The 27049-nt window shown below is 31.8% G+C and overlaps 2 protein-coding genes and 1 long non-coding RNA gene across 8 annotated transcripts in view; 2 read left to right on the forward strand and 1 right to left on the reverse strand.

The window, feature by feature from the left end:
• Nucleotides 1-7227: 7227 nt before the first annotated feature.
• LOC143244080 (beta-arrestin-1-like) overlaps nt 7228-27049 on the forward strand; it is a 45195-nt gene continuing 25373 nt past the window's right edge. The window contains exons 1-6 of one of the 6 annotated variants that reach the window (XM_076488127.1): nt 7228-7878; nt 16264-16344; nt 21505-21691; nt 24092-24122; nt 25135-25195; nt 26513-26757. In XM_076488127.1, coding sequence (XP_076344242.1) covers nt 21645-21691; nt 24092-24122; nt 25135-25195; nt 26513-26757 — 384 coding nt within the window. In that variant the 5' untranslated portion in view covers nt 7228-7878; nt 16264-16344; nt 21505-21644. The remainder of the gene's footprint in view (nt 7879-16263; nt 16345-21504; nt 21692-24091; nt 24123-25134; nt 25196-26512; nt 26758-27049) is intronic. The other 5 variants (XM_076488126.1, XM_076488131.1, XM_076488130.1 and 2 more) reach the window with 5 other exon arrangements.
• LOC143244083 (uncharacterized) lies at nt 7520-8495 on the reverse strand. Its single transcript, XR_013024894.1, has 2 exons — nt 8162-8495; nt 7520-7960 (listed from the first exon to the last, which is right to left on the reverse strand). It is a non-coding gene; the product is annotated as an uncharacterized LOC143244083 (long non-coding RNA).
• Nucleotides 25202-26194, forward strand: LOC143244081 (uncharacterized). Its single transcript, XM_076488132.1, has 2 exons — nt 25202-25863; nt 25908-26194. The coding sequence occupies exons 1-2, from the start codon at nt 25617-25619 to the stop codon at nt 26012-26014; spliced, it is 354 nt and encodes a 117-aa protein (XP_076344247.1). The 5' UTR covers nt 25202-25616; the 3' UTR covers nt 26015-26194.

Raw genomic sequence — 27049 nt, forward strand, 5'->3', positions numbered from 1 at the left:
CCACGTTCAACAGAGGAACTGTAAAAAACAAAACAATTTTAAAACTTTATTTTAATTCAAGGGGTGAAAAACATATAGTATATTTCCGTACTATATCTCCTCAAATACCACAATTATAAAACTTTATGAAAAAAAAAGCTAGAAACTAAATATTTACATTGTCTTTTGACATCTGCGAAGTAACATGTAGCTGTATTGAATTTGAAACAAACTAAATGTAATTATAAAATTTAGACAAATGTAATATTTATATGCTATAGGGACTGAACTAAAATATTATTAATCTCGACTATAATATTCCTCATGTTATTAAAATTTGGTCGGCTGTTGCTTAATTGAAAGTTGATCGACGGTTAGAAAAATTCAACCTTTGATTATCGTAACTATTTCTTTGTTTTGATTTCGCACAAAGCTACGCGAGAGCTATCTGTGCTACCCGTCCTAAATTTAAAGTATAAGAGGGAAGGCAGCTAGTCATCACCACTCACCTCCCACTCATAGGCTACTTTTTTACGAACGAATAGTGAGACTGTTCGTTTTATTATAACTCTCTCACGGCTGAAAGGGCGAGAATGTTTGGTGTGACGAAAATTTGAACCCGTGACTCTCTGATTGAGAATCGAGCGCCCTAAACACCTAGCCATAATTATTGTTATTATGATTATTCCATTTTTGAAATACAACATCAATATAATGGGTAATATCTATCTTATCTTTGATATATACAGCCATTGGCGCAATTACCTCTTTACTGCTTGAATTAACTCCACTGGGGTTTGAAGGGGGTTGTTTGAGTGTAGGAATGTAGAGAGCGTGCTTAAATATTGATTATATTTATTAATATACGTATAAAGGTGTTCCTTTGTATTGGTGTATTTTGGGCTTGAGTTGTTGTATAAGTAATGCTTCTTTAATTTTGCGTTTGTTTATGCTTGTTTCTTTATTTAATATTTGGGTGTTTTCTATAGTCATGTTGTGTTTATTTGATTTGCAGTGTTCGAAAACGTGTGAAGGTGACTTTTTATATTCTTTGAATCTAGTTTCCATTTTTATACTTGTTTCTCCAATATAGAAGTCGTGGCAGTTATCACATTGTTCTTCATAAATAATGTTGGTGTGGTGTTTGTCAGTGTAGTTTTTACATAGTATTGACCTTAGTTTTATGCTTGGTTTTTGAATAAATTTAGTATTAACTGGAATGCCATATTTTGTTACTAGTTTTTGCTAAATGTTGGTTATTTTTCTACTGATGTCGGAAATATATGGTTTCGTGATTTTTTTATTCGTGAGATATATTTACTTTTGTTGGTTGATTTTGCTTTGTGTCTAGAATGTTTTCTACGACTTGTGGAAGAAATTTATTGATGTTGATGAAGTATTGTTTTATTTTGTCTAATTCGTCGTTAATTTTATGTGGTGAGCATAGTTTTATGGCTGTGTTTATTTGGTTTCTTAGTATGTTGAGTTTTTGTTTTGTTTCATGTGCTGAGTCTCAAGGAATGTATAGTCCACTATGGGTGGTTTTTCGGTGGATTTCTGTTTTAAATTGTGTATCGGTTCTTGATACATCTACTTCTCAAAGGACTCAACTTCGTAATAGCACCTAGGTACATTCTAGCCCTAGAAATTAAAACATGTTTAGAAGACCTAGCCAGGAGACTTGTGTTACTTTCCACCGAAAAAAATACCAACAGAAAGAAGAAAACTTTGACAATTTTATTGACATCCAACAGCCAATCTTACCAGAAAAAATTAAAACTTTATATTTTCCAGAAACACCTAAAAATAACATCTTAAACGATTTTTTGTGTTTTCGAAAAAGAATGGTCCAATTTCGCCCAACACTGATAATCCATACCACACTGTAACCCCTGGTAAGTTTACGTGGTGTTCAACCTCAACATGCGGATATTGAAGTGTCCAGTAGGTGCAATTGTGGCGATTAACTGAGCCATTTAAATTAAATGTGGCCTCATCGCTCCAGACAACATTGTTTGGAAACTGTGCATCCTTTGCAGACTTTGCCAAATACCACTCACAAAATTCAACTCTCCGGTCAGGATCATCTTCATTGAGGGTGTGGACTAATGCCGGAATAAAAATTTTCCAATGATTGTTTTGTTTTTGAATTTTGCACAAAGCTACTCGAGGGCTATCTGTGCTAGCCTTTCCTAATTTAGCAGTGTAAGACCACAGGGACTAGTCATCACCATCCACCGCCAACCCTTGGGCTACTCTTTCACCAACGAATAGTGGGATCGACTGTCACATTATAACGCCCCCACAGCTGAAAGGGCAAGCATGTTTGGCGCGACCCTCAGATTACGAATCGCACGCCTTAACACGCTTGGCCATGCTGGGCCTATTTTCCAATGAACGCGCTTCAACATGCGATGAACGCTCGATTTTTCACACTTCCAGCAACACTTTAAAATAAATTTCCTTTTCTCAAAGCTTACTCTTGCTTCTTTCATTACTTCAAATCAGTTACACCTGTAAAAAAAGAAAGTTTAAGTGAGTTATAATCATTCAAAGCGTGTATACATGTTTTTGGGACACCCTGTATAGTTAACAACACCCTCCACCAATTCTTGTGTTACTAATGACTGATCGTATGTATCTCAGAACAGCTGTATGGGTATTAACACTTTTATTGATAATCAGAGAACAACGTTTCGACCTTCCTAGATCATTTTCAGGTTAACAAAGAGAGTTTGCAACTGACTGATCAAATAGTGAGATTTGACTTTTACTCTCATAGCGTTTCCACAGCCACAAGTTACGGTGACTATTTTTGCAGCAATAAAAAAACCCTTAACCCTCACATCAGATTCACAATTCTAGCATGCTATGAATGAGACCACAATTATATGACATCTGGTGAACACAACTTGTTTAGCAAGTAAACAATAAATAAAATTATTATTGAAATCAAAACATACGTTATCTTATTACGAAATCAGACATTAAAATGCAGTTGAAGCATACACAAGTTTTATAAAATAACTTATTTTATTATGGCTTCAGATCTCCAAGTTTTGAAACGTAAACTAGAACAGCAGTGCGTGGACTTCCTGCGGATTGTACAGATGGAAAGTTTCATAATTACAGAAAAAGAACTGTTTGATGTCAAGCGCAAAGCTACACAATGAGCTATTTGCATTTTCTATGCCCAACGAGGATATCGAAAGTCGATTTTTAGAATTATACGCTTTCAGACTTACCAGTGACCCACTGGGGAAAAGAAGTAAACACTGACGAAACCTGGTCAGTTTGTTGTTAAACGGAAAAACAACACAATAAGTTATTTGTGCTTTGCCAACCATAAGTATCTGAACCCACTTTTTAGCGTTTGTAAACATGCAGACTCACCGCTGATACACAAGAAACAACAGCGTAGCGTATAGATCCCATTGTGGTGGGCCCAGCATGGCCAGGGGTTAAGGCACTCGACTCGTAATCCAAGGGTCGTGGGTTCGAATCCCAGTCACATCAAACATGCTCGCTCTTTCAGCCGTGGGAGCGTTATAATGTGACTGTTAATCCCACCACTCGTTGGTAAAAGAGTAGCCCAAGAGTTGGCGGTGGGTGGTGATGACTAGCTGCCTTCCCTCTAGTCTTATACTGCAAAATTAGGGTCAGCTAGCGCAGATAGCCCTTGTGTAGCTTTGCGCGAAATTCAAAACAAACGAAATAATGCCCCAAAGTGTAGAGCAGGATTTTTCGAAAATAGAATGCAAATTCTGATCCATCGTATTCACATCTGGGAACGTTAACCATTAGGCCAGTAAGAACAACAGTTATTTTTACTCATGATTTATATCTATTTTTATCAGTCCCACCAAATACCTTGTAAAATACATATCAGTGGTTGTTATTTTACTGACATTTGTTTATAACTGTTTTCATCCTTAAGTGTCGTACTTTTCACCTTCATAAACAGACTATTGTATAGTGGTTGAAATATATTTTCTAACTGACTAACAGAACATAATACCAAAATAAAATTTATATTTGAAAACACTTTATTTTAGGAACATCCAATTTATACGATACAAGTAAATGCCACGTGGCAAATATTTGTGTTAAAAAAAAACGTATAAGAACATTAGTAAGATATGGCTTATTCTGAAATAAAACTTTGCAAGGAACAGAACCGAATTATGTTTACAAACCCAACTTTCTTGATCTTCATAGAAAAAGAATGTTTTACGAATGGGATCAGTCTCCGAAAGAGGGCAGCACATCTTTCCTCGGCGCGTGGCCTCACATGAAATATTTTGTATTTTTTAATAATGAAACGTTACATTATAAATAAATCAAAACACGCACAAATATAAACTCAGTACAATATTTCGATAAACATACATTTAAATGAAAAGTCCAGTTAGCGTTTGATAAGATTTGGCCAGTTTTGTCAATTGTTATTTGGATTTCGATATCAAATGCATCCGATGTATCTAAATAAATATACTTGAAAACAATCTAATGTTCAATTATTTATTTATTCTTAACCTGAAGATGACCTAGGAAGGTCAAAACGTTGTTCTCTCCTTATCAGTAAAAATGTTAATACCCATACCAGCTGTTCTGAGATATTTTTATTTCGAGTGGGTTTCTCTTCATCAAGAGGATATAATTATACACACTGGTTCTAATACGTGTTTACATTCAAGCTAAATTTCTTGATCCAAAAATTTAATAATTAATTGTTTTATTCTCTTTTTTTTCTTTTTAAGAAGGTTGAGCTACGTATCATATCATATATTTTAGGAGTCGCGTGTGACTTTGTAGTCATTTAAGGTGCACGTTCTATGATTATGAGGTTTCTTAGCCGGTGTTCTGTTGTACAAAAACGAACTTTGAGGTCGTGGATGCTCCGTAAGAGTGACAATAAAATTCCATTTCTCGATGAGAAAAGTTTGTTTCATTTCGCCAAATGTCGCTCAAAGCTAATCGAAGTTTTTCTGCGCTAGTCGTCCCTAATTTACTATGTTACAGGGAGCGCAGCTAATTAACAGTATCCACTTTCCAGTATCGTTTTATCCAAGAGGCAAAATGAGCAGTCGCCGATGGATCATCGCAGTCAGAGACTTACAACACATTTTGAATATAATAAAATTATAAGAATAAAACCTGTTTTTCTTTTTTAACATAGTTTTTCCTTTTGCATCTCCTTAATTGTTTTTACCACATATAAATTTAGTTTATCGAATTATATGCCATTTTTTAAAAAGCTGTTTTGTTTGTTTGTTTGGAAATTTCGCACAAAGCTACTCGAGGGCTATCTGTGCTAGCCGTCCCTAATTTAGCAGTGTAAGACTAGAGGGAAGGCAGCTAGTTATCACCACCCACCGCCAACTCTTGGGCTACTCTTTACCAACGAATAGTGGGATTGACCGTCACATTATATACCCCCACGGCTGGGAGGGCGAGCATGTTTAGCGCGACGCGGGCGCGAACCCGCGACCCTCGGATTACGAGTCGCACGCCTTACGCGCTAGGCCATGCCGGGCCATTCTAAAAAACAATGAAGGGGTTTGTTCCCTAGTTTATATTTCGCTCAGGACAACCGCGGCACTGAAACAACCTACTCTTGAACCATTCTAATCCAATACTGGAATTGACCATTGTAATGCCCTAACGACTAAAAAGGCGAGTTCGTTAATTGGGTTCGAACTCACAGATGTGATTTAGAGTACCCTTAACATTAGGTCATTCCAGGCCTTGGTCAGACTCGAGTAGCCCAACAGATGGCAGTGCGTGATGCTTAAGGGTCGAAGTGAAGTCAGTACATTGACCGAATTTTTGAGACAACATAAATTTATTAGCATATATTGAAAATAAAGTTGCTTAGTTAAATTTTAAGCGGTGCTCTGTGAAAGGTTGGGACATACGCACTTTGAACCTTTAGACTCATAGGATTAAATAGCACCCTCTAAATAAAAATAAATCAGGTATTTTAGGATATTTCTAAACTGAAAATATGTAAATAGAGACAAAGTATTAAGAATATTTAGCGAATGCTTCTCTGGAAATTCGTCGTAACCAGAACTTTTTGTTCTCCTCACTCGAATTCTCTACAGGGTCTTCAAAAAAATTGCCGGAATTCACAATAAATTATATTTGTGTGGCGCACTATCTTTCTTTGCTGTGTGTGTTTTCTTATAGCAAAGACACATCGGGCCATCTGCTGAGCCCACCGAGGGGAATCGGACCCCTGAATTTAGCGTTATAAATCCGTAGACTTACTGCTGTACCGGCGAGGAGCCCTAGCTTGTGTAACTTTGCACGAAAGTTTGAAGCAAACAAGAAAGATTGGTACGTATTGTTACTTTCACCATTTCTCTATAGCATATTGTTCGAAAGTTTAAAATGGTACAAGGCCCGGTATGGCCAGGTAGTTAGGGCACTCAACTTGTAATCTGAGTGTCGCGGATTCGAATCCCAATCACAACAAATATGCTCGCCCTTTCAGCCGTGAGGGCGTGACGGTCAATCCCACTATTCGTTGGTAGAAGAGTAGCCCAAAAGTTGGCAGTGGGTGGTTATGACTAGCAGCCTTTCCACCACTCTTACCCTGCTAAATTAGAAATGGCTAGCGCAAATTTCGCGCAAAGCTACATGGGAACTATCTACGCTAGTCGTCCCTACTTTAGCAGTATAAAGCTATAGGGAAGGCAGCTAGTCATCATCACCCACCATCAATTCTTGGGCTACTCTTACCAACGAAGAGTGAGATTGACCAAACATTATAACGCTCCCACGGCTGAAAGGGCGAACATGTTTGGTGTGACGGGAATTCGAACCCTCGACCCTAAAATTACGAGTCGAGCGCCTTAACCACCTGGACATGCCTGGTCGTCTTTCTACTTATTTATATCTTACAGTAACTGTTATGCTTTCTAAGCTTATCTATAACTTAAACGAGTGAGATATAAGAATAAAAATAAATTAACCGTATCTCATATAAATTAGTAGAGTGAGTATAACAAATATTTGTACAATTATTGGTGCTTGTGTGTTTTTTGCTGAGAAACAAATAGTTAAATCTATTAATAGTGATAAGGAAGCCGTTCTTGTATCTACGGACTGTATGTATGTGTATATATATATCTAAACACATTACACTACCCTCAGTGGTTTAGCAGAAAGTCTCCAGGAAGACGGCGCTAAACTTCTGGTTTCGATGTCTGTGATGGGCAGAGCACAGATAGCCTATAGTGTGCTTTTGTGTTTAATCAAAAAATTACGTACACTGTAGTTGACGGAATGAGATGCAAATTTGCCATAATGTACGGGGCCCCAAATTCTTTTACTTGGGATTAATTTCCCACAGTGAATCAGCAGCAAGGTTACGGCCTTGCAACTTTAGACTCCGGGATTCGATTCTCCGTGGTGGACGGAGCGCAGATAATCTTTTACATAGTTTCAGGCTAGAATAAACAAACACACAAACTGACTGCTTCTTTTTATCGCATAGCCTGCGTAATACGTTGCTGAATTGTACGCACGCGCTTATCAGCTGAAGGTCCTGATGCTCGTATAATGTATGACACAAACAGCTCAGTTCACGGGCATGTGTGGTTTTTCCGCCATTTCTGGAAATAAGTGGGAAAAGTAGGGTGTAACATATATTTCATAAGCAAGAAATATATGTGTATGTTTGTAAGTTAAATTTTGTTTGTAGAAGAATAGATGTTTTGTACGTACTGATTTCGTTCTTAAACTTAAACAGGATATCGATTTTCTGATTTTGCGTGAGTCAACTTGTTTACACATCCCGGAGAAGCAAAGCCCTTTACCTCTGTCAAGTGCGGTGTAGAGGTGTTTGTAAGCCTTGGCCGTTGTTCACATGAATTATCTAGCCTTCAGTGGGTGAGCCGGTTTTTCCTCTGTATGTAACTGTAAACCAGGCTTAAACTCATGTCATGCTTTTGTTTGAAGACGATTTATAAGACTGTAAAAAAAAAAGTATATAATTCGTTAACTGTAGCACTGACATTAGGCATAGTTTAAAATATATTATAAACGGTTCGAATTTTATTGGTTAGTACTTAACATTAACAGCCTGTGTTGGATTGGCAACATTTTAACGAAAATGTCAATATACGTAATTACTAGATCAGGCAGTATTATTACGTTATGTTATTTTACTTACGTGTTAGTTGTAACACTGATATGAGAGGTACGCTTTCGCAAATGTATCGTAGCACCCTCTGCGTAAAGTAGTTGATAATACCAGAAGTTTATATTTAAATTTATTATATAAAGTATGTAAATTAAAATGTAATTGATATGAAGTTATATAGTTGGTAAATAAATACATATAGAGAGTAAGAACATATACATATGTGTATGTTAATATTCTCTTGTTGTTTTTTTACTTGTAAAGTTAATTATTATTAAATTTCATTGAGTGCAAGCTACCTACTTTTAATGTAGATCAAAAATAAATTTTCCTAAATCTGGTAATTAGTGTAGCTAAAATATGGAGCATTTTTGTTAACTGGCAACATTTCCCTGTGGTGGTTTATGAAGCGTGAATTCTTACAATATTTTGTGTTTGAAGAAATTTGCAGATGTAGTTAATTTTAAAAATTGGGAATGGTGATAATAAAACTAGATCAAAACTAATTCAAAAACCAAGAATTTGGGTGTGTGGTTGTAGCCTACATGACTTTAAACTGCTTTTAAAATAAATAATAATTAAATTACCTAATTCTTGGGATTATAGTGCAAAATTTCTAAAGGTTTCATATTGTTATATTTATGATCTTGATAAATGTAGTAAATAACCATTTGTGACCTCGTGGTTCATAGAACTGATGTTCAAGAAAATTCGGGTAGGAAAAACATAACTATTTGATTTGTGGAAAAGTAAAAGTTGTTAATAGTATCTTAAATATTAGAGTATAATGTTTTAAGAAAACAAGGGCTTTGTTGGCCCATCAGGGTTGTCCCTTCTACTTCAAACAAATACAAAATATGACATGAAATTAGATATGCCTTTTTTTCACAAAACTGTCTTAATTTTTCTTTTCTTTTTTTCATTCAGCACATCAGAATGCAACCCATTCTATAAAGCCATCCACTCTGTTAGAAGAGTAAAACTCTTGGCTAAGACAACTATATCCTTCCAAACTTTGTGTGTCCTTTTGTTTTATCATTGTCGATATAAAATACAAAAGAAAACAGATGAAGCATCAGTGTTACTGATTCCATAACTATTCTTTTTCAAGTGTTACACATTTGTAAAATAATCGATTAATCAATATTTGTATTTGTGATTATAACTGCTTTTGATTATCCCAACATTCTAAATTTTCTGAAATTAATCAATTATGTCAATGTAATAGATTAATCAGCCCAATAATTAGTGATTAATTAATTACCAATCCTACTAATTACCCTGCTCTAATTATCATAAATTTGTTATGATTGAAATTCATCTACCAGCTTTTCATTCAGTTCACCAAATTACATAATTGGAAATCTATAATAAGAAATTCACTAAGCAAATATTTTAAAATAGAAATTATGTCAAGTTCAAATTATAAAAATACATTTCACCTGACACACATCTCTTCCTTCTGTGTTGATGCAAGTACTTATAAGTTTAGTTCATTAGAAGTAGATTTTTTTCAGTGCAGAATTTCCTCTTGATGACCTAGGAAGGTCAAAATGTTGTTCCTTCCTTATCAATAAAAGTCTTAATACCCATATAAGCTGTTCTGAGATACAAAAACATAAATAATATTGAATAAATATACAGAAACATCTTTGTTTAAATGTGTGAAGCATGTGTAACTGCATCTATGACATTTTTTTTTAAGAAGTATCTTGGTGTGTTTACTGATACTCTTTTTGTTGGTAAAATCTTCCCAACTCCTAAGATAAATTCAATACCTTTTAAATATTTATTTTATAAACCTGTTTGGCACATGAAATAGAAGGTTAAAAAAGAGGAATAAATGTTTTAAAAAGGAAATTGTAATTTTGAGAATAATAAAATCAAATTATTACCTGTTACAGTAAAAAAATCTATTATTAGAGGAAAAGCTGAACAATGCAGTACTTCATAAAACATTATACACAAAAATGGCTGTTAATATGATACCAGAAAGTCTTATTATAGTTTGAAAAAACGAAACAAAATATTTATATTTCATTCCAGTCAAAACTTGCTGATATAGAATTCCCCAAATTCTATCACATTATATAGCAGGATTCAGAAAAAAAAATTTTGGGAAAGCAAAATAAGAAGATAAGCAACAAAACTATAATTAGAAACTAACACATAAATCCAAACTAAATCTAATTACAATCCTGTAACAAAGACTATTTAAGTACATGTAGCTAGAAAGAATGTTTGTTTTAAGCTATGTAACTTGTTAAACAACTAATATTTCAGACATCAATACAGTATTTTGTTTTTATAAGTAATTATAGGTACACTTGTGAACAAAATAAAAAAGAAAAAGAAATTCTATCAGTTCAGTCATATTTGATATAATAAATATTTAACTTAGGAGAAAAGGGCAACTCCCTAATAAAGATACCTAAACTGTCTAAAATGTCATATATTAAAATAAAAATGTAATATGTATGTATATAATGAATTTTCACAATAACAATTGATAAGTTAATTATAAGATTGTCAACAAAACAGTAGTGATGAACAAAAAGATAAGCAATAATTCCTGAAATGTGTAAAACAAGAAAGAAGTCCAACAAAAATTAAGTTGAAAACATAGAGTTTAGATATTGTAAAATAAAGAAGGAAAATATTAAAAAACGTAAATAGCGAAACTGAATAATAAACAGATGCAAACAAACACCAGTAATACGTATAAAATGGGTATACATGTCTAACCCATGTTATGTGTTTTGAATTGTACCTATGTATAAAATATAATTGTTTATCAAGCAAAGCTAAAACTACGAAAACTACCATCTTAAAACCATGCAGAATGGACATTAACACTTACCATTTTGTTCTTCTTTTAAAAAAGTTAAAAATATGATAGCACATATTAAGCCAGTTATGTTCTATGAACTTGTAAAATCATTGTTGTATATGTAAATTCAGAAGTGCATATTGAAACATTTATAAACAGAGTTATTAAACATTGTAACACATCAAGTTGAAAACAAATAGTTCCTGAATATAATCTTTACTCATGATGTACTAGCTTGAAGATAAAGTTGCTGAAAACTGCTTTTATTCATATCAGCCTGAAGATTTGAAGAAAAAATGTTTTCAGAGATAGTACATTTTGCCTTACAATCTAAAGTGCACAGAGTAAAACAACAATTACTGGCACTTTTAAAGAATATACTGTCACATGATTAGAGCTATGTATACATTATTTGTTTTTGTTGCAACTAAATTATTTTGTTAATATAATACTTACCAAGTTCATATATTTGAAATTTTAAAGTGTTGCTTACTTATTCTCTCGCGTATCTTGCTCTTTTCATCAAATATTTCATTACCATGTAAATCAAATGTGAGTTAACTCTTACATAAAAGTTGTTAATATTTACATTTACTTAATTAGTGTCATAAGTTTATTTGTTAAATATGCATTTATATTTTGGAAATTTGGTTTAAAGAATCTACTGCAGATAATTATGGTATTTTAATATGCATTTCTCTCATTTAATTTTCTCAACCTCTGTTTGAAGTTGGCTTGTATGCAGCTGTTTAAATATTTGTTTTCCTCTCTCTCAGGGTTTTTCATTGCTGAATTTTTAGAAAATATATTTATTATTTTCAGCTTGCCTTTTTTATGTACATCTTTCAACTTAATTTTGTTTTCTATTGGTGATATCCTTCCATATAATCTTGAAATAGTAACTGGTAGTGCTTTCACCTTCAATTGATAGTGAGGAGTTTTTATAGTATAGTTGTATTTTTCTTAATAAAATAAAAGGCTTATTACTGTAACAACAAAATTAAAGATAATAATTTGGCTTAGAATTTTGAAATAACCTAATCTACCAAAATAAGTTACCTATAGCTATTACCATGAAAACCCATAACCTTCTTATGTTATCTCTAGGATTGTACAATGACTCATTTAAAAACTTTCAATATCATATAATAATAAAACGTAGTTTAAAATAGATCCCAATGAACTTTTATACCTTCACATGACCTCTCCTTTTTCCCAAAGAAATTGTGACAATGATACAATTGCATGATACAATAATATATATCACTGAAAGGAACTGAAAATGACTCTAAGTTAATATAGTGATATTTCTCTGTTCTCCAGCAAAGAATCTTGGGTATGATACTGGATCTTCAGTAAACAGTAATGCAGTTATATGCTTTATAAATTGAAAAAACAAACATGATTGCCATGTTCAAACTGTTATGTTTGACAAACATTTGTGTTGAACTTCTGAATGAAGTCCACTTTAACTCCAGAGTACACAAACCAACATACCTTAAATGATTTCAACCATCCATCAGTCTAGTCCTTTTGTAACCATAGTAATACACAATGTGTCTACATGCAGCAAAGTAGGAGCAATATCTACTCATTTTCAGTTTGATTAAAACTAGAGAAAATCTTAAATAATGATGCTATCCTCTGTTCAACTTACAAAAAAGTGCTTACTGACTGATCTATGGAGATAAAAATCTCAACAAGTTTTGCTGATAAAAAAATTTCAATTACAAAGAATCATAAAACTAATATAAAATCAGTGTATTATTCTGTTGACTAAACTTTCAATACTCTTCAGGTAAAACGTAAAAAACTAGATAGCATAGTATACTGATATGTAAATTCATAACTTCTTTGATAATTTGTTGTTAGTTTAACTTTCAACCAACTAATACACCATTGAATGAACCAGAAATCAGAAGAAATGAGCTGACAAAAAAATTTTATTGGTAAAAAAAAAAGACAAATAACTAAGTTGATCTCATATCCTTGCATGAAAAGATTATTTGTAGGGAGGGTGCAGTTCTAGTGAAACTGATTTCTTCATTTTTCTTTATTTTAAAATCTTTTTGAGCTTCGTCATGTGTCATATAATGTTCTATAAACCTTTGTTTAAATTTTTAAGCATTTTTACAAACAGTACTTAATGACTTGTTTTGGATTTCACACTTTTGACTTGCTGAAAAAAACAACAAAACTACTTCTGTGCCAGCTTATATTTCTACATTGTACAGTACATCGTTTTTTGAAAGTTGTTCTGTAAGCCTACACTGTATTGGCTACACATACATTCCTGCTGTAGATTCAGGCAGTTCAGAATAATTGTGAAGGAATCAGTCTTTGTTTTTTTTACAAGAATGTACCTTAACAAACAAGGAAGAAAAAAATTTCAAAGATCAACCATATACTTGGAATATGTTTGTTTTTAAACTCATTGAGCTGGCATATGGTAGCATTATAAGAAGTCTTGCAGTGACACAGTGGTATGTCTGCAGACTTATAAAACTGTGTTTCATTACTCGTGGTGAGCAGAGTACAGATAGTTCTTTGTGTAGCTTTGTGCTCAATAACAAAACAACAACAACAACATTATCAGAAACATGTTTCTATGTATTCCTAATTGTCTTCTTTTTTTCATGATTGAAAAGAAACTTTTAAACTTTTCTCAAGCGTGTATGTCAGTGTCATCTAGACTGTTGGATTCTAGAATGTTAAAAGTGTACTTGTATCAAGATGACAAAAGAATGCTACTTAAAGGTTAATAGAGATTTATTTAACTTTACCATCTGTTTCTTGGTGCTTTTAATTCAAACTTTCATCCCCTCACCTAACATATGAACTTTTTTTGAGAGGACCAGTCAGCTACTGTATGTGACCACCTTAATCCACAGTCAGATTCTGATTGTTTTGAATGTGTAACATGTGTTAAAAGCAGGCACAAAACTCTCTAAACATTGTTGGGCACATCCATACATTACTTGTTTTATGTGATAATACTACCAGACAATATCCAGCATTATTAGGATGTTAGATATTATTGTAGAGGCCATTGATCTATTTTTCTTTCTTTACATAACCGGATCAGCCTTTCAAACTTTGTCATACAGCACAGTGATTGTGTGATTTGCATAGATTTTACCCCTGAGTGTTTTGCTGGCTGTGTACCAGCTAATATTAACATGCTTATTTGATGCATCTTAATGCACTATAAAATTTTTACTTGTAATCTTTGGAAGCAGTTAAATGAACACTGTATTATATAATGATATAATGCATTGTTACTTTGAGAGTGTAATATGAAGATCTGTATTATGAAAGAGCTAAATGAATCCACATGGTAACAAAATATTTTTTGCCACATAATTTATAGTGATTCATGTTACATGGAATGCATTATTATTATATACGAGTTTTTAATGTGATTTTTAGCATTCATTAAGAGACATTTCACTCCTTTTTACGTATTTATATATTTCAGTACTTTTTTACAGTTTTTTTATTATAACTTGAACAACTTATTATGTTTTCTAAACAGCTAAGAGATAGTTATTAATCCACTTCTTTTGTTATCAATATCTGAAGTTAATGGTAACTCCAGAAAAATACTCCTTTTTCATTTCCCTGTTGATTGAGGTGTTTGAGGTTATTAAGGGAAGTGATAGTATTAATGCATCATCTGTTTCCATATTTAATTGTGAGAATAGTAGGGAGAAGAAATGCTTAAATTTGGCAGAGTAAGTCTTTTATAACTTATACAGTTTTACTTTACCAATAGAGTGGTTCGCATTTAAAGTAAATTCAGGTATGCCGGATGTAGTAAGTTTAAGGAAAGGTTCCATAAGTTATTAAATGATCAGGGCAGGGTTGTTTTTTTTAATCCCTTTCTTGAAGTTGATGGGGCAGCCTAAATGAAACAATGGTCATCTTGTTGCCCCGTAAATGTTGTTAGTAATAATATTTCCACTAGAGATGAAAGTGACTTTTTTGTTAGAATAACAGAACTTGCATAGTGTAGAAATATAAACTTTCTTTGTTTGTTATAAGTAATTAATATAATCAGTATAAACTTATAAAAAAATACATGTAATTGTTTGATGGATTGTTTAGGCAAGAGTATTCATGATGAAACTTTGTAGAATGTCCTGAAGATGAAAGGTGGAAGACTTTTGACACATTTCCCTCTATGCTTGTGTCTCCACAACAGGCAGTTCCCATCTATTCTACAAAGTTTCATACATGTAATTGTTTTTTCATCTGGAATAAATATTGCATCAGATATAAAATACATGAGATTACCAAGTAATGAAAAAAACAAACATTAGAGTATATCTACATAATGTTGATTGATATAAAGACAAGTAGAATTAAGGTACAAACAGAAATTAAGAATAATGTTGGAGGTAGGATATAAATAGAAAGAAAATAATCATAAAAATAGGATATAAGCAGAGCTGGATAATTTATTCAATTAATTGTTTACCTGTAAGCAACAATTACATCCATTATGATTAATGTAATGAAAATAGAACTATTCCAAATTAGGTTTTATGGTTATTTACAGTTTTGTAATTATTCCAACTATCCAATAATCAGTATATTGCCATTATATTACAAAAGAGGGTCTTGGTTTGATTCCCATTGTCATTAAACTTTCTTTTCCTGCCTTTGGCATTACAAAGCTACTTGTCATTAATTTTTAAACTACTGATTAGAGGGAAGGCAATAGCTGGCAACACCCTCTGCCAATCCTATGACTATTTAAGTGTTAAATGCAGTGTAAATTTACTGCCCTTCTTTACACTAATATGTTTGTAATTTATAATTGTGTAAATTTTTTTTATAAGGAGGCACAGAGGAGGGGATCTGTGCTTCCTGTCTTTCCACCAATTCTTTTTCAGAAATTAATAACTGTATTAGTAATGTTGTATAAGTTTGCACTTATCTAAATGATCTTAAACCCCTCTATTTTTTCATAAATTAATATAAACAAAGCCAGACATCCATACAATATTGTGTAGTATCAAAAAGAAATATTATGTGTCATTGTTTTTATTTAGTTGGTATTTTAATTATTGTACGAGCTTTTTAGGTCTTCTGAGGTTAACACAGTCAATCTACAGCAAGCCAGTTATGGCCTCAGCCAGTAACTGATCATTGCTAAACAAATACAACAATTGAAATTCATAAGAAATTATTATTATTTTATAACACTACATTCTTTATTTTAGTTTCAGGAATTTGTCAAGAAAAAGAAGAATATGTAATAATAATAATAATATTCAAACTGCACTATATTCTGTAGATTCTTTGGTAACAAGCCAACTGGGATACTGAAACACTATCTGTATAAGCTGTTTATTTCAATAACAACAATTGTTATGGGGTAAGTACCTCTTGCTGGTGAAGTGTAATTATAATCAGAAAGGCTTTGACACATAGGAATTGTTAGTTTAACAAACGACTTTATGAAGTATATTTTGTTCTATTATCTTTTTCATTTAGTGTATTATATACTTGTTTTCCTATACTTATTCTTGTACAAGAGAAAAAACCAAAACATCTGGTGTAAACTGTTGTCTTAATTTTACTGGAATGATGGTCACTGCTCGCTCACTTACTGATGAAACTATTATTATACACTTCTCCAGTGTTTGAAAATCACTAAGGGACTAGATAAAAATGCAGTATTAACAAATATATATATTAGACCTATTATTAATGTTTTACAACAAGTATTATTAATTATAATCATGCTTTTCCAGTTTACAGAAGTCATTCATACCAAACCAATATCTATTAACTGTTACCATGACAAATTTTCAAGCCTTGGCCTTTTCCAGACACCCTCAGAATTCATATTGAATGTATAGTTTATTTTCACTGTAAAACTTAGCTGTACTACATGTTTTCTCTTCCTTTTAGTTTAAAGTTAAATTCTCAAAATTTTCTTTTCACTACAGTTCCTAAAATTGAACTCTAGCATCGCTTAAGAAAGCTTCTAACTGTGACTTTCCTCAGAAGTTAATTGGGTGAAGTGGAGTTCAGTCTCATTTCTTTACAGGAGCATAACACTGTGTAGTCATTTTACTGTCTAGATTATGGCAGTATGTATATGCCCTTTCATAACTTTGTTAACTGATTATATGGACTTGTGGACTACAACAAGCTTCTCAATCAGCAGGCTAAGTTATTATTGCCAGTGAATTGGGCAGTAGTCACAGGTGGACTTGACCATTATCTTCACTGCACTTTGGTCAGTTGACCTATTAGGTACCAATCACTGTTTTATTTTATCAAAAACTTAAAGGTATTCATATACCATATTTGAAATATTGTTAGGGCCTGAGAAAGGAAACTGTTCATAATTTTGCATGAGGATTCATGCAGAAATTTACCTGGTAGTTTACATAAATACTTGTGCAGATCTTGCATAAACATACACTAGACTTTTGTTAGACTTTCACCCAATGTCTTGGTGTCTTTTTACTTCAGTGTGAGAACTCTTGAAAGTCATCACTTTTGATTACCATTAACAAGTTCTTTTATATTTCTATGTAGTTTAACTTTTAGATAACTCTTCAAGTTTTTTGTAACTTTAAAGTTAACCTTCATTGTCATTGAGGTGGCCTGTTTTGCTTTCATTTATTGTTTAGTTAAGTATTTAAGTTTGGCATTGAGCAAATAATGTGCAACTTGCCTAACAGGATAGTGGAGTATAGGTTTTCAGTACTTGTTATTATTGTTATTTAATAATATTCAATCAAGAGCTAACTTCCTGTGGTACATTTTGAAGAAACGTTTATAACATTGTAATAAATTTATATTGATACACTAACCTATGTTAGGGGCAAGAACTAACTGGCAAGAACCTATTATTTAGTACTTTCCACCACTTTTACTATTAATATATCTTTTTGTTTTTAATACATCTGTAAGTACATGATCATTTGCCCTATATTGTATAATAATGCTTTGTTGTTGTTTTTTTGGTCCATCACTATTAAATTAAAAATTGTCTTTTGTGCAAACCTGTTTTTTCTGTCTCATTCTTTGTGACCCAATTGTCACATTCACTTTTGTTGGCTTGGTCTTCTCTGTTTTTAATGTCAATACTTGAGATTCAGTATCATCAAAGCTAGTAGTGCTTCTAACATAAGACTTGTTGAACATAGAAAACTAATGAAAAAGATGTTTTCATTGAAAAAATAAACCAGGCATCCCTTTACAGACACTAAAATATGAAGTTATGCATAGACTTTGTAACTTTTGTTCTAAATATACTTGCAGCTGTTTAATTTCATTCTATAATAAAACATCTCTTTAACTGATGAAACTTAGTTGAATAGAAAGCTATTTGTTGTCATCTATTAAAACTAAGTTTCATCATGAACACTCTGCTTAAACAACCTATCAATTAATTTCTATTTAGTTTTTCATAACAATCACATTATTAGAAATAAATATGTAAGTTTTGAAATCACTAGATTATAACCTGACTGAGTTATTTGTAATAACTTTTGTAAGCTATTAAATTAATATTATCACCAATGTTACTGATTATATGTGGTTCTAAATAAGTAATATAAATTTATCAGTAGTGTAAATGGAGATATAATTGGAGGGGGGTTACGACATCCTGTATCTGACCCTTTTCTGATATGAGTAGTTTCTCGAACTATGGATCTCTAACAATGTTTAACGTAATATGAAATATGTATGGATCATATACTTAAAAGAATGTTTAACATACATTATGTATTTATGTATTTAATCTAACAGGTTTTCATATTAACTTATTTTTTCTTAGAAGATCAGCATTATTTGTCAAATCTCATATATTCATTTTTGCTCATTTTGAAAAATAATTTTATTTCAAAAAATGAAAGAAATGTTCAGTTAATGTGTGGTATAGCAGAAACTAGCTATGTTTTTTGTGTAATATTTTATTGATTACTTTTTAGTGTAATAAAATATTCTTAACTTTCTGTAAAAGTTGCTATTTGTAAATGTTATGTATTTTTGCTAACAAAAATATAGTGGTTTTTATACAGTAGGCGTAGAGGAAATTTGTAGGAAGAAACTAGCAGAATGCTATTAATTATGCTATTTTTACTCAATTTAGGTCGTTAGTGTTGTGTTTTCTATTACTTTGCATGCATGATGCATTTTCTTGTACAACAGTTTAGGATTAACAGAGTAATTTACTCCTGAAGACAGAATTTCTTCTAGCTATTCATATATTGTAGCTAAAAATTCATAAAGTGATTTTACATGCTAGTTCTAACTATTTAAACACTTTTAAGCAAAAAAAATATATAAAAATGGACATTCTGCCATTTTCTGACATTTATGTAGTGTAATTCATGAAAATTGTGTATATTTTCATTTCTGCACAGCTGCAAAAACTTATCATTTGAGTAGAGGTAAAATATGATATTGCAAGCTAACATTTTTCTAAACTGTAAATGTATTTCTCATAGATATTTATCACTTCTCACACATTTCCCACCCAGTCTCTGCACTTCTGATGGTATGTGGTGTAAGTCTTCTGACCAATCTCAAAGTGATTAAGAAGTGCAAATGTGGAAAGGGACTGGTTATGAATATGAGATGTGTCACGCTCCTGTTGGTGGAGAGCAGCTGCATAATCATTTATATGTGGACATGCAGAAGTGAAAAGTGGAAAGATAGTGACAAGCATTGAAAATTTGCACAAATAGAGGGAGTATTAATTGAGAAAAGTTATTTGTGAGAGGGAGAAATTATTTATTGGAAGTAAATTTTCAGCTTAGAAAAATGTTAATTTTCATCGTTTAGTTGTTAGTTTATTTGATTTATGGAAAATCAGTCTGATGTAACTGTATATTTGAAAAACAAACATAATTGGAATCTCATGATAGTATTTAGTTGATATTTGTGATTCACTCTCCAAGTAAGAAATGTCATGAAATTTGTAACAGCATTTATCATATGAAGTCATGGGTAATTGAAAAAAATGCTTAATAAAAAAGATAAAACAATGTGAATGAAAATATAGTAGTATCATGATAAAATAATGCAGTAGTTTGTAATGAACTGAAAAAATATGTTGCTATAATCATGGTCAAACAAAAACAATTTTTTAAAATATAACAGAAACCCAAAATAAAATCTTCAAACAACTACAAGTTTTATTGATATGTGTATGGGAGGGGGTGTGGTTCAAGTGCATCTCTCACGGTCTTTTCCAGAATGATGCCAACATGATGTTGCATATCTGAAGTCAGAGTTATCAACTGTTTATTTTACCCTATACTGTTTCTAGTAGAGTAAATACCAGATACAGATACTGAAAAAACTGTAGATATGCATTTTAGAGATTCCAGAGGCTAATTAAGTGCAACATGCATTAAAAATTTGCACCATTAGAGGGAGTACTAATTGAAAAAAGTTATTTGTGAGAGGAGGTAATTATATAACTTGTACTCTGATTTGTCAGAATCAGAGTTGGACTAATGTTGTCAGTTTACAAATGTATCTCGAGTACAAATACTTTAGTAATGTTTCTAATTTGTTTGCAAACAACTGAGTCATACAGTTTACTAAAAGCTTGTAGAATTTCTTTTAGATACACATTGTAAACTTGGAATTATAAGCAATACTTGTTTTCCAGTATAGGGTCAGTCTAACTGATCAACCCCACTAACATTAATTAAAGAATCACTGTGTTTTATGAAAACAGTAATAAAAAAATGAAAGATGCTGTTGTGAGTACACTTCAGAACGACTAATTAATATGTTTGGTTATGTGTATATATGAATGTAGGAAAAAGTTACAATTTGAAAATTTATATTTAAAACTTTTTAAGTCTGCAGAAATTAAATTATTGAATTATACCACTTTGTCATATGTGCCTAAAAAGTGCCCTGATGAAGTTAACAGACTGTTTGTAGAGTGCTCCTTAACCAAAAAGCATGACACTGTGAATCTTGATGATGAAATGCTGAGATTAGAATGATGTGTTAATAAATTTAATATATAATGCATGAGATCTAAAAAGATCAACCCAGGATTGTAATTGAAACTGACCTTATGAGGTCAGGTTAGGCAACACGTTCCTCAGGTCAGATATAAAGCCTCGTTCTTTAGATGGTAGGAAGCCAATCAAGTAGCCTTGTTCGCCATTTACTTTTTATATATATATTTTCTTCTGTGACAGTTATGTAAGTTGTAATAATTATGTATGTTGTGTACTTTACATATGACGATTCATGTCATGCATCACGCTGTTATCGCAAGAAATAAATAACTTAAATGTTTTTTATTGTATTATTTTACATTGTATTTAGGTATTAAAGAAGCACGTGACTCTTCTTCCTGTGACTTTATTTCTGATCACCATATATTTTGGTGCAGAATATGTATAGCTGCAATCACGGAGTTTACTAAAACTTGCAAAACAAAAAAATTGTTTTATGGCATCTAAACAGTGTTTTGAAAGTATTACAGGTCTGAAATTAGAATTTTGGATAGAGAAATGTTGTAAATACTTTTATGTTTCAGATTTTTCTTTGCAGAACCAACATTCAGAAAAACAAAGATTTATTAAGACTGTGCTTGGTTTGAAAAGAGGAACATTCAGTTTTTCTACGACCAGCAAATCATCCTGTTAAGAGTGTAGCTGGTGGCTGTGTTTGTTGAAGATGGAAGATAATGACAGTGAGCAGCAGAGTAAACGTCCTGGTACAAGGTAATTATTTAGTTCTCACCTGAATATTTGTAGAGTAAATTCCCTGGTACAAGGTAATTATCTAGTTCTCACCTGAAGATTTGTAGAGTAAATCCTCTGGTACAAGGTAATTATCTAGTTCTCACCTGAAGGATATATAGAGTAAATGTCCTGGTACAAGGTAATTAATTGGTCTCACCTGAAGATTTTTGTTTTCAAATTTCTATACATAAATATTTTATTTGAGAAATAGATTGACTTTTTTTTATAGTGGTACCTCGAAGTATTTGTTTGAAATATATTTTCCATTGCTATTGGTTTTTTTTTCATGCTTTGTTAAAAGCTATTTATTCTATATCTTGAAATACCATTATTTAAATTTAATTCTAACTTGAATATTTTATTAATGCAGTGATGGTATTGTAATATTTGAATTAAACATTACTTAGAAAGTAATGTTTTAGATTTAGCTTATGAGTATTAGTACTTTTTATATTTTAACAAAGCTGTAAACCACATTACATTTATTGTTTATTTCCAGGATATAACAGTGTCATGCAAGGTGAACACTATTTCTTGTTAGGTAACTACTTTTTTAAGTGAACCAGACACAAACACGCACTTAGAAAAATATTTTATACATGTACCAAACTACTAAACCATAAATTTCCATTACACACAATGAAGTGGTTATCTACTCAAGCTAACTTTTATATGTTGCACATACCAATTTGTGAAGCAGTATACAAGTACAGATAGATACAGCTAGAATACATTGGATGTTGTTTTAGTGGAATTTTAGACAGAGTAGACAATTTGTTTAAAAACTTTAATACACTACAACTGCTTGTTGAATGTGAAGGGGGTGACATTTTGGCCTCTATGCTGAGGCCATTTTCAGGGTACTTTAGGTACTTGTGTGGTGTTCTTGTAAACGTTGGTACAGCTGTAATTAAAAACAAAAGTTGGAGAAACTTGTTACTACACTTGTATATACTTTTAATTATCTAAGTAATGGTCTTCACTCATTATTGAATCAACTTAAAAAATGATGCTTATTTCTAAAGCAACAGTGGATTTCTGTGTATGTATTTTCCTCATCACTATCTTTATAAGAAAAGACTGAAGATGCTTATAACACAATGTTTTGAATTCTGTTATTTTAATGATAATGCCTCACAATTGCACAGCAGTAAGACTACAGACTTATGATGCTAGAAACTGGGTTTTGATACATATGTTAAGCACAATGCAAATAGGTTATTGTGTATTTTTGTGCTCAATTGCAAACGAAAAACTAGTAAGAGTTTACGTATGAATAAGTTAGTTAGGGAGCATTAATAGACATTTACATTTTTATGATTTGTGAATCATACATAAAGATGTGTACAGAAATTCTCTTAAGAAGAGTTAAGATTTACATTTAAATTACTGATGGTTTATAACTATCTAACAGTACAAAACTTTAGATAAAGCTTGTTTATTCATCTGTACTTACAAGTCTGTGTGAATCTTATACACAGTAGAGATTATGACTGTACTGTACAACATCAGTGTTAGTATTTTCCCAGATAGCTGTCTGAAGTGGTTACCAGTTTTAACCACTCACACCACTATAAAGTAGTGTGTTGTCTATCAGCCAGCAGATACAAAACTAATGTCATTCAAGGGTCAGTTAAAATTTCAATTTGTACTGTTGTAATGTCAGTAAAATGTGTGCATGTCATGAATCATAAGAAGAATTATTCACTTTGTTGGCTACAATATGTCATGACATATGAATTTCAAAAGCAAGATATTTATTACTATTATTTTGAATTTATTTAGTACTGAGACAGAACACTCTCAGAGACCATGTGGAATTATGTGTAGTACTTAGAATGAAAACTTTCCATGTAGGAAGGAAATGAAATTGAATTAAACAATTTTATTAGCTAAATTAATCCTGTGTTTACCCTTAAAGTATTATGAGAATGTACATTTAGAAGGAAATGTTGGCATTTACGAATATTTTTGAAGAAATGTTTCTCTCCTTGGTCAAAACATATAAAAATTATTCAACTGACACGTGTAAAGAAATTGTGCAATTAAATAAAAGTATTTCTATGGATTCTATTTTTGCATTAAATAATTTAACAAAAAATACATTTTGGTAGACACTTACTGTATTAAAAGAAATTCTGTACAAAGAACATCCATGGTATTTAACCTGGCATTTTTGAAGGAAATAGAAGAAATACATAATTTGTGGTATGATGGGTCAGAAGTAAGTTTACAGACTTAAAAATTAAAAAATTCTGGGAACTAGTCCATGCAGTGGACAGAATGAGAATAGCTCATTGTGTAACTCTGCACTAAAACAACAATAGAATAATAAATTGTTAACATTCTTTCATTAACCAGAAGATTTATTTTTTTCAGAGTTTTTAAGAAGAGCTCCCCAAATGGAAAGGTATGTTTGATTAGTCTTAAGTTTCTCTAGGTTTTATATATATGTCTCTGTTTATTCTCATTGATCTTTTTTTATATATACAAGAGGAGACTCGGAGAGTCTAACACCACTGTGTAATGGGTCTCCCCCCCTTAACTCCCACAGCCTACTTAGTGGAATGTATGTGACATTTCAACAAAATATTCGTTTTTGACAATTAAATTTGCTTAAATATCAGGGATGGTATAAGAGTTTTTAATAGATATTATTTAACAATATGGAAATTTGAATAATATATTTTTCTTTTAAATATGGAGTAATGTTTTCATTAACTCCTCAGATAGACCTTCAAGTCTGGAGTGGCAATGTGAATAATTAATCAGCTAGAAATGCAATCATCACAAGGTTCCATCAAACATTTACTGGACAGCCATTTCACTTCCTAACGTGTATTTAACAAATGAATAAAGAGTTTTTCAACAGAAACTAATAATTGCAGAGTAGTCCTAAATTCAGTGAAATGAGCTCATATACATTAAAATTCACATACAAATTCTCTAACAAATCATTTTTCCTCATTCTGCTGTGTAGAAATTTTCTTATAACTGGCCTTCATGTCTAATTTGCAGTTCACATGTTACTCATTACTCATGAAAGATATTTTCATATCATTAAAGATGTAAATTTGTCCTTTCTGTTTTTATTTTCAAATATGTCTTGACTGCCATTATTCCTCTCCTAAGTTTTTTTCTTCTGTTAACCAGAAAACAGTATTTCCAACTGAAAACAAAAAGTTTTAATATTTTACTTACTGGTGATATTAAGGCTAGAGTTACATTATTGATATTAAGTAGGTAACTTGGTTTCATCTCTGAAACCCAAAAATATATGGTAACTTACTAAAAAAAAAGAGAGAGAGAGAAAAAGAAAGAAAAACTTTTTTATCACTTAAGCAGGTTGGGAACAAATTTTCTGTAATCAACAATATTTTAAATTATTACATTACTTTAAGATCTTTTATTTTGTTTTACAGATTACAGTGTACTTGGGAAAAAGAGATTTTGTGGATCACTTGAGCCACGTTGATCCCATAGGCAAGTCGTAATAAAATGGACATAAAATGTGTTAATCAAATTTACATTACGTTTTAATCTACAAAAAAATAAGTGGTCGTATAACATATTTATTTTTTATTATAAATGTGGTATATATTTTATGCCACTCTACATTCATTTTATTAATATGAATTTAGTTGTGTGCAATGCTGATATATCACACCAAACTGGTATGGTACATATATATGTTTGTATTGTAATGAATTATTCTAGCTTGCTTTATAATAGAGAAATGTTAGTTAATAATAGATTTTATTGATAAAAAAACATTTCTGTAAAGCCTTAAAGTAAGATACATTAGCTCTGTAAGTAAATGCACATTTTGTACTGAGTTAGGTTAAAATTTATGGAGATCTTATAGTGAAGTAGAGTATTCTTGTCACACTTACATAGAAGATTTATGGTGAAATACACTGATTCAGGTGATACAGTTATTGGAAGACTCCTAGTGAATCACACTGATTCAGGTGATGCAGTAATTGGAAGACTCGTAGTGAATCACACTGATTCAGGTGATGCAGTAATTGGAAGACTCATAGTGAATCACACTGATTCAGGTGATGCAGTAATTGGAAGACTCATAGTGAATCACACTGATTCAGGTGATGCAGTAATTGGAAGACTCATAGTGAATCACACTGATTCAGGTGATGCATTGGAAGAACACTCATAGTGAATCACACTGATTCAGGTGATGCAGTAATTGGAAGACTCATAGTGAATCACACTGATTCAGGTGATGCAGTAATTGGAAGACTCATAGTGAATCACACTGATTCAGGTGATGCAGTAATTTGAACACTCATAGTGAATCACACTGATTCAGGTGATGCAGTAATTTGAACACTCATAGTGAATCACACTGATTCAGGTGATACAGTAATTTGAACACTCATAGTGAATCACACTGATTCAGGTGATGCAGTAATTGGAAGACTCATAGTGAATCACACTGATTCAGGTGATGCAGTAATTGAATTGAAAAAGTCATGGTGAAGTATAATGTTTAAGTTGATATGTCATTGGAAGAGTCATGGTGAAGTATACCTGTACAACTTTACAGCTATTTGAAAATTAAGATGTGTTGATTTAGTCAAACCATTAATATGGAAGGATTGTGATGAAGAATGTTGATTCAGTAATATAAAGGAGTGTTTTCCTTTTTAACCCCTTTAGTTCTGTTTCTTTATTTCTTCTTTGAGGTTTTTCATTTTTACTTTCATTATGATTAATTATGAAAAATATGTTGTTTTTTTAATGATGCTAGATATTCTGTCTAAGTTTCCTTCTCTACAGATGGTGTAATTTTAGTGGATCCTGAATACTTGAAGGAACGTAAGGTGTTTGGACATGTTTTAGCAGCCTTTCGATATGGCAGAGAGGACTTGGATGTCTTGGGGCTGACATTTCGAAAGGACTTGTACTTAGCTTCTGCACAGATCTATCCTGAAGAAGAAACTGAAACAAAACAACCTTTGACACGGCTTCAGGAAAGACTCATTAAAAAACTAGGACCAAATTCTTACCCCTTTTATTTTGAGGTTAGAAGTGTAATGTTTGTGGTTTTTAGTTGTGACTAAAAATACAGTCTATTTTTGCCTAGTAAACCAGGTAGTTAGTAAATGGTTTATTTTCAATAAAAGTTATCCAGTTTGAAAAAAAAAAAATGTTTCCATTAAAATCATTTTTACATAAAGTGGCTGTGTGATAGAAAAGAAACATTTGGTGTGAAATCAATAATACATGTCTTTGAGATAAGCACCAAGAATAGTTACATTTATTTATATCTTTTTTTTTCCTATGGAATTATCATCTGCTTATCTGTAAAAAAAA

This window comes from Tachypleus tridentatus, chromosome 2 (genome assembly GCF_004210375.1).
Source record: "Tachypleus tridentatus isolate NWPU-2018 chromosome 2, ASM421037v1, whole genome shotgun sequence".
Classification (NCBI taxonomy): Eukaryota; Metazoa; Arthropoda; class Merostomata; order Xiphosura; family Limulidae; genus Tachypleus; species Tachypleus tridentatus.

What these genes read in the sequence shown, in the direction of transcription:
- LOC143244081 (XM_076488132.1), top strand. Translation starts at nt 25,617, where the DNA reads ATGGTGAAATACACTGATTCAGGTGATACAGTTATTGGAAGACTCCTA. An exon ending in AGTGAATCACACTGATTCAG is followed by an intron (nt 25,864 to 25,907) that starts GTGATGCATTGG and finishes ACACTGATTCAG; the next exon opens with GTGATGCAGTAATTGGAAGA.